The sequence below is a fragment of the Alosa pseudoharengus genome, unplaced genomic scaffold, assembly GCF_046254945.1.
Source record: "Alosa pseudoharengus isolate Yale_2024_CS ecotype anadromous, Long Island Sound unplaced genomic scaffold, YU_APseudo_1.1 YU_APseudo_1.1_scf_24, whole genome shotgun sequence".
NCBI classification, from domain to species: Eukaryota; Metazoa; Chordata; class Actinopteri; order Clupeiformes; family Clupeidae; genus Alosa; species Alosa pseudoharengus.
Genome location: NW_027468689.1, coordinates 12,556,282 through 12,563,781, shown reverse-complemented (window position 1 = coordinate 12,563,781; position 7,500 = coordinate 12,556,282). Strand labels below are relative to the sequence as shown.

The window sequence follows — 7,500 nt, the reverse complement described above, 5'->3', positions numbered from 1 at the left end:
CACACTGTAACTGCATGCAGATGTGTAATGTATGTAGGTTAATGTGTGGAATATGTAGAGAGACATATGTAGTGTATATGTAGGGAGATGTAGGCTAATGTATAGTGTATATACTGTATAGGGAGATGTATGCATTATATGTGAAGGGAACTATATGTGATGTTTATGTAGGCAGGTAAATGTAATGTATGGCAAATGTAGGGAGATGTATATAATCTATGTCATATGTAGACAGATGTAATCTATGGCTTATGGGTTATTCCATATTAGTTCAAACAGCCCAAGAGTGTCTCAAGAGTGTTTGTCCAAACACTACCCCTTTCAATGCAGTTTTCTAGGGTATGTCTATCCATAAATCAAAAAGGTGTATCTCAGCAACGAAATAAGATATCAGGCTGAAATTTGCACATGATGGCCAAAAGTCATGGGGGGCGATCATGGTGTTACTGCCAACTCCCAATACTGTTGGGATGAATTGATATGGAACGACTCTTACTGCTCATAGGTCTCCCTCGGCTGATGAGGAAGCTCTCTTAAACTGTGTTTACATGGACTGATTTTATTTCTCTTACAGAGCTTACACTCTCCTTTTTATTCAATGCTTCCTCTTCCCTCCTCTCCTCTCCCCTCCTCTCCTCTCCCCTCCTCCTCTCCCCTCCTCTCCTCTCCCCTCCTCCTCTCCCCTGTCCTCTCCTGTGGCAGATTTCTATGGGAAGCCCCTCCCTCCAGTAGCCATCCGGCAGAGGCCCAACAGTGACACCCACGATGTCATTTCCTAGCCTTGTGCTCTCAGCCAATCAGTAGCGAATAGACTCCTTCTCCCTCCAATCACGGCTCTCCTGTTTTTTGTTCTCTTCTGCCTCCAAGCACGAGCTGTGTAGACGGACACACACTCCTCTCATGGAACTGAGTTCACGCCGGCGCAACAGAGAGACTCGACACGCGCACGCACACACACCAGCAAAGAAGAGACTGAACACACAGGCAGCAGCCGACCACACAAACTGGACACCGTCCCCCCCCCCCCCCCCCCTCCCAGCCGGCCCCAGCTCAGAGAGAATGACTCCAGAGCTGGACACACACTCCCAGGCAGTCAATGGAGCTGAGAGAGCGTGACACATAAATAGTGGAGAAAGAAGCTCAAGACTGTGTGTGTGTGTGTGTGTGTGTGTGTGTGTGTCACATCATTTTATCTTCTGCACTGTTTGTGTGTGTGCGCACGTGTTTGAGCGTGCATGCGTATGTCTGTGTATGTTTAAGTCCGACTGGACTGGACTGGACCAAGCTGCTGGTGTCCTGCTCCTCTATGTGTGGGCTTCAGTGGAGTGGAGTTGAGCTGAATGTCAGTATTATTATCCATGGGGGCTGGAGGGCTTTCAGAGTGAAACTTCACCCTCTCACAAAACTCTCCCACCCACTTCACCCTCTCACTCCCTGTCCTGCTGACCGGCTGTCATTCTACTCTCACTCTCTCACTTCTCATTCTCCCAATCTCCACACATCACCCTTTCTCTGCCGCGTCCTACCTCTCTCCTCTTCTTCTCACACTCTCCCACTTCGCATTATAGAACACATGCAGTCCAGACCGCATTCAACACTACAGCTGATTTAACTCTCCCACTCTGCACCATGGAACACATGCAGACTGCATTCAACACTCCGGCTGATTTAACTCTCCCACCCTGCACCATGGACTACATGCAGTCCAGACTGCATTCAACACTACAGCTGATTTAACTCTCCCACTCTGCACTATGGAACACATGCAGTCCAGACTGCATTCAACACTACAGCTGATTTAACTCTCCCACTCTGCACCATGGAACACATGCAGTCCAGACTGCATTCAACACTACAGCTGATTTAACTCTCCCACTCTGCACTATGGAACACATGCAGTCCAGACTGCATTCAACACTACAGCTGATTTAACTCTCCCACTCTGCACTTTGGAACACATGCAGTCCAGACTGCATTCAACACTACAGCTGATTTAACTCTCCCACTCTGCACCATGGAACACATGCAGACTGCATTCAACACTCCGGCTGATTTAACTCTCCCACTCTGCACCATGGAATACATGCAGTCTAGACTGCATTCAACACTACAGCTGATTTAACTCTCCCACTCTGCACCATGGAACACATGCAGTCTAGACTGCATTCAACACTATGTCTGATTGAACTTTATCACTCCTTGCTGGACTGGCCTGGACACTAGTTACTTCACTGCTTTATCTACCCAAGAACAAAGCACATGGGTGCAACTCATTGGCCCTCAGCGCAAAATGTGCAACACTCATGAAAACAATGAAATGATGACCTAGAAACAGGCCACGTCTTGTTACTGAAACACTACCAAACAGGGGCTTGTATATTACTGTACACTCTAAAACGTCACTGTAGCCACAGGCCATAAATGAGCTATATTTATGTATTATGAAACTGTACATAATTATTCCGGAGTCTATTTTTGTCAGTGTCTGTTGCTTTCTGGCTTCCCAAACGGGCCCATGTTACACATAGCCAAGTTACGCTGGGGCTGCAAATGTGGATGCCATTTAGATAATTGCTTGTTTACGTTTAATACTGCTTGAATGTGATATTTCAACACAAGGCAAACAATTTTTACAGCTAGATTTCATTATGTTCATATTCTACCCAGTGTATTTTGTATGATCAATATTAAATACAGACCCATTCTTTAAAAACAGGTGTGTGTGTGTGTGTGTGTGTGTATTTGCTCCCTTGTGAGAAATTAACTCGAAAACCCACAGTGAGTCCCTGACAAGTGGTGTCTATGCATATGATCGTGGAGGCGGAACTTTCTTTTATGGTTTTGGTAGCAGTCCGTCATTAATAGAGGACGGACTAAGATGAAACGGTGCTGCAAAAGGTATTCATGCTGAAGTGACAGTAAACAACACAGGCGATGAAATAAGTAAACGATGACATATACGCTCTTCAAATGCGTTGCATACAGAGATTTCTGTTCTCTTTCTCTCTTGGGAAAGTGCGCTTCTGTCGCCTAACTGTACGCTTGGAATCTACACAATGCTTTTCCGATTTACATGAAGGAACTCAAGTCGAGCCACAAGGTGAACGAGAGATTGCCACAAGCAAGCAGGTAAGTAATTCTCAAAGTTTCCAACAACTTGTGTCCTTAAGTTACCGTTCTTCAGAATGTAACGTAATTTTTTGAGGGCAGTGACGAGTGACTTCTGCTCTGTCTCTGCACCATACTGGCATTTTGACTTATCGCCGCCTGCAGCAGAGGGGAATCATGTGTGTAAATTCTCACCTGGCTGACACGGTCTATATTGCGCCCTGTCTACTTCAAAGGGGCCCAGGCGAAGGGTCTGTCAGCAGGTTCTGCAGCATTTTGACGCGCAGTACACGGAGGAGCTTGGCAGCTTATGGACATCAGCAAGGTAAGTTGGGGACTAATCAGCATGATTAAGGAGAGTCGCTGATGAATGCTCCGGTTTCAGTACCAGACAGTGAAGATATCTTGTGCTTAAGACTGGCTGGCCAACAAATTACTTCCCTTCCGGCCAGGTCGGTGTTGCTGAACCCGGACTGCTGGCAGTATGGGGTGATGCTGAACCGCTTCACTGATCTATCAGACCTGCGGACACGGCTGCAGGAGCTCGGATACACCAGCCTCCTTCCTCAGCGAGGGGACCACTCTACCCCTACACACACACACGTCCAGGAAAACACACATCACTCTCACACACACAGCGATGACATGTCTCCTCAGAGCTCCCCCAGTGCGCACACACACATTCACCCACGCTGGCTCGCTGCTGGCTCTCTGGAGTGTGTCGTGCAGCGGGCAGCGATGCGTCTGCCGGCCCCGAGGCACGACCACGGCCGTCTCAAGGGCTACTTCCTGCTGAACGCTGCCTCCCTGCTTCCTGTGCTGGCGCTGGGCATCACTGAGGGGGAGCGCGTGCTGGACATGTGTTCTGCTCCCGGAGGCAAAGCCATCGCCATCCTACAGGCTGCCAATCCAGGTGTGTGTGTGTGTACTGCCACTGGTGGAAAAGCCATCACCATCACCATCACCCACCCAAGTGAATCTGTCCAGATGTGTGCGAGAGAATGAGACATGTATGTGATGAGGGTGTGTCGGATCATCTGTGTCCATACTGTATGTGATATATACAGGCCCTCTACATTGTTCAAAGCTAAATGTGACTGTGCGTGTGACTGTGCGTGCGTGTTTGTGTGTGTGTGTGGGTGTGTGTACTCAGGCCTTCTGCATTGTAATGAAGTCAACACACACCGCTGTGATTGGCTCTCTAAGACACTGGAGTCCTATGTGCCCGGCCCTCTGATGGAGACAGTGCGAGTGACTAATCAGGATGGGAGAGATTTCGGACACTCACACCCAGGGGTGTATGATAAGGTCAGTCCTCTTTACATAGAGGTGTGCAGGGTTGGGTAGTAACGGATTACATGTAATCTGGATTACGTAATCAGATTACAAAAATCAAGTAACAGTATAATCAGTATAGTCAATAATCAGTATATAATCAAGTAACAGTATAATCAGCCCAGATTACAATAAAAAAATTGTGTAATCAGATTACAGTTACATTGTTGGGGATTACCTGATTACATTTTATCATGCAAGCAATGCAACTTTTTAATGATAGCCTAGTTATCTTTTAATTCGACAAGCTTCGGGCTTGCCGGTTCGATCCCCGACCAGTAGAAAAAATGTGGGCGGGAGAAGTGGTTGAGCACTGCTCTCCCATGCCCACATCCACGACTGAAGTGCCCTTGAGTAAGGCGCCTAAACCCTCATTGATCCCAGAGCGCCATTGTAGCAGACAGCTCACTGCTCCGGGTTGGTGTGTGCTTCACCTCACTGTGTGCTCATTGTGTGCTTCACCTCACTGTGTGTTCACTGTGCTTCACTAATTCGCGGATTGGGAGACCAAATTTCCCTCACGGGATCAAAAGACTCACTTACTAACTTATTTACTATTGGGGCAGGTCTCTCGGCACACTGCCTGATCTTTTCCTCCTAATCTTAATGTAGCCTCTTGTTTTAGTGTTACCATTTACTTTGAGAAAGTCACCAGGTCCCCCTGGTTGAAAAACATCCCAAAGGAATAATTTTCTCACCCCCACAATTGAAATGGACATGGTGTCATTCAATCTCAGGCCATGTCCCTGGGTCAAAAATATCCAGCGAAAGCTAAATTCATTGTCCAGGTGTGCCCTTATAAAGGTTAAGCTGAGTTGTGCATGTTTGGAGAATAGTGATCCATGATCACATCCATGATGACTAAGGCTACGTTTATGCGGTGACGATGAAAAGAGAAGACGCAGTCTCGTCTTCATTTTTTTTATTCGTGTTTAGACGAGCATTCTCAGGGGGAAATCTTTGTTTATATGAAGACGCAAGAGTATGTGATATTCGATTGGATGTGCATTCCAGACCGCTGGGTGGTGGTGTGATAGAACCCCGGTACGTCACGCGCAGACATTCTAATTTGACAGGTAATCAAGGATCTTTGGTTTAGCCGTTTAGACGGAGACGCAACCCGGGTCGTCTTCAAAACGCTACACTCTGGAAGGAGTCTTCAGATTTTTGCGTCTTCAAGCCCCGATGGCGGGTCGCCGTGTAAACGAAAGGCACTTATGATAAAATATTTTGTCGTCTTCCTTCGCAATCGTTCTCGTATAAACGGCCCCCCTGATCAATTTTGGGGGAAATTTCTACCACCAAAATACCACCCCCAAAGTGGAGAATAGCTATAGAAATGTATTAGTTTTGGGTGTTTTTCAGACAATGGGACCTGGTGAACTTAAAGTAAATGGTAACACTAAAACAAGGGGCTACATTAAGATTTTTGAAGGAAAAGATCAGTTAATTCACACAGGAATGCATTACTCAGAGCAAAGAGATTTCTTAGATGTAATGAAATAATAAACAGAAAAATAGCCAAAATAGCAAAAAATGCCATGTAATTTGTAGTCAGTAATGGATTACATTTCAAAGTAATCTGACCCAACCCTGGAGGTGTGTGTGTATGTTTGTGTGTGTGCTCAAAGCAAAGAGAGGAAGACACAGCACTTTTTTCTTTACATGGATGTGTGTGTGTTTGTGTGCGTCTGTCTGTGTGTGTGTGTGTGTGTGTGTGTGTGTGTGTGTGTGTGTGTGAGTGTGAGTGAGTGTGCGTGTGCGTGTGTGTGTCTGTGTGTGCGTGTGCTCACAGCAAAGACGGGAAGACAGCACTTTCCTCTACATGGACGTGTGTGTCTGTGTGTTTGTGTTTGTGCCATTCTATTCATACGTAGCTCATCAGAATAGTTACATTTTAACCACATGGTTTTGTTTTCACCAAGTGCAGCCCATCGACTGTGGTTTAAGTGAAGAGGAAGTGACTATACAGTACCACAGTGTCAAGAATAGAACAGGGTTTATGTTCATTTACTCCTGAGGCCAGGCTGTAGTTTCTGCTCCTGGCCACAAGGGGGAGCCCTAATTTCGCCTCAACTCTGCTTTCTCCTTCACTGAGGCGCAATAGCCCAGTTGCAGCAGCCATGGTGCCTCTGCTCCCATTGAGGTTGAGGTTTTCACATGCTTGTCTTAACAGGAGCAGAGGTGTTTGTGTGACGTGTGTGTGTGCAGTGGTGGAATGTAACAAAGTACAAATACTTCGTTACTGTACTTAAGTACATTTTCCACGTATTTGTACTTTACTTGTGGGCGGTGGTAGTGTAGTGGTTAAGGAGCTGGGCTAGCGTGCAGTAGCCTGAAAGTTGTCGGTTCAATTCCCGGCTTCCACCGTTGTGCCCTTGAGCAAGGCACTTAACCCCAAGTTGCTCCGGGGACAATGTGATCCCTTGTAATATAGCTGACATATGTAAGTCACTTTGGTCAAGAAGTGTCTGCTAAATGTAATGTAATGTAATGCAATGTACTTAAGTAGAATCTATTGTGCATACTTTTGACTTTTACTTCGTTACATTTTGCAGCAATTATCTGTAGCCTACTTTTACTCCGCTACATTTCTACAACACCATCGTTCCTTTTTACATTACATTTTATGATCATTTTTTTTTTCTCTTCAACAAACACGTTTGTTTCACCAGTTTGCTGGGTTGCTACCAAAGATAGAGCGCTACATGCACCTTTTCTAAATCTTTGAAACTAGTCTAGACCAGGCAAAGCGTGAGCTTGTAGTCATTTGCATTCGGTAGGCTATATTCACCAGACCCATGGCTATCCTGGACATGCAACTGTGTTCTGTGCCCTGAGCATATGCTTGCCTTTCTCTGTCTATTATCTGCAGCGTTAGGGCCTCCTCTCCGATGAGATTGCGAGTCAGCGGAGCAGCGAAGTTACAGGCTATGCCCATATGCCATGCGTCTGTCACACGTCTGATCATTTGCGGCATAAATTAATGGTAGACTATAGAACCGCTGTCCGGAAAAAACTAAAAAACTAATGTGGATGTTTCAGATTAAAATATTT

At 46.1% G+C, this 7,500-nt stretch overlaps 2 protein-coding genes across 4 annotated transcripts in view; both read left to right on the top strand.

Moving 5' to 3' along the window:
- Window positions 1–2,707, top strand: part of arl13b (ADP-ribosylation factor-like 13b) — an 11,063-nt gene extending 8,356 nt beyond the window's left edge. For 2 of the 3 annotated variants that reach the window (XM_076303190.1, XM_076303188.1), the window contains one exon: window positions 703–2,707. In XM_076303190.1, coding sequence (XP_076159305.1) covers window positions 703–779 — 77 coding nt within the window. In that variant the 3' untranslated portion in view covers window positions 780–2,707. The remainder of the gene's footprint in view (window positions 1–702) is intronic. The other variant, XM_076303189.1, reaches the window with a different exon arrangement.
- A 46-nt stretch (window positions 2,708–2,753) lies between these two features.
- nsun3 (NOP2/Sun RNA methyltransferase 3) overlaps window positions 2,754–7,500 on the top strand; it is an 8,654-nt gene continuing 3,907 nt past the window's right edge. The window contains exons 1-4 of the mRNA XM_076303187.1: window positions 2,754–3,129; window positions 3,345–3,433; window positions 3,561–4,021; window positions 4,262–4,416. Coding sequence (XP_076159302.1) covers window positions 2,971–3,129; window positions 3,345–3,433; window positions 3,561–4,021; window positions 4,262–4,416 — 864 coding nt within the window. The 5' untranslated portion in view covers window positions 2,754–2,970. The remainder of the gene's footprint in view (window positions 3,130–3,344; window positions 3,434–3,560; window positions 4,022–4,261; window positions 4,417–7,500) is intronic.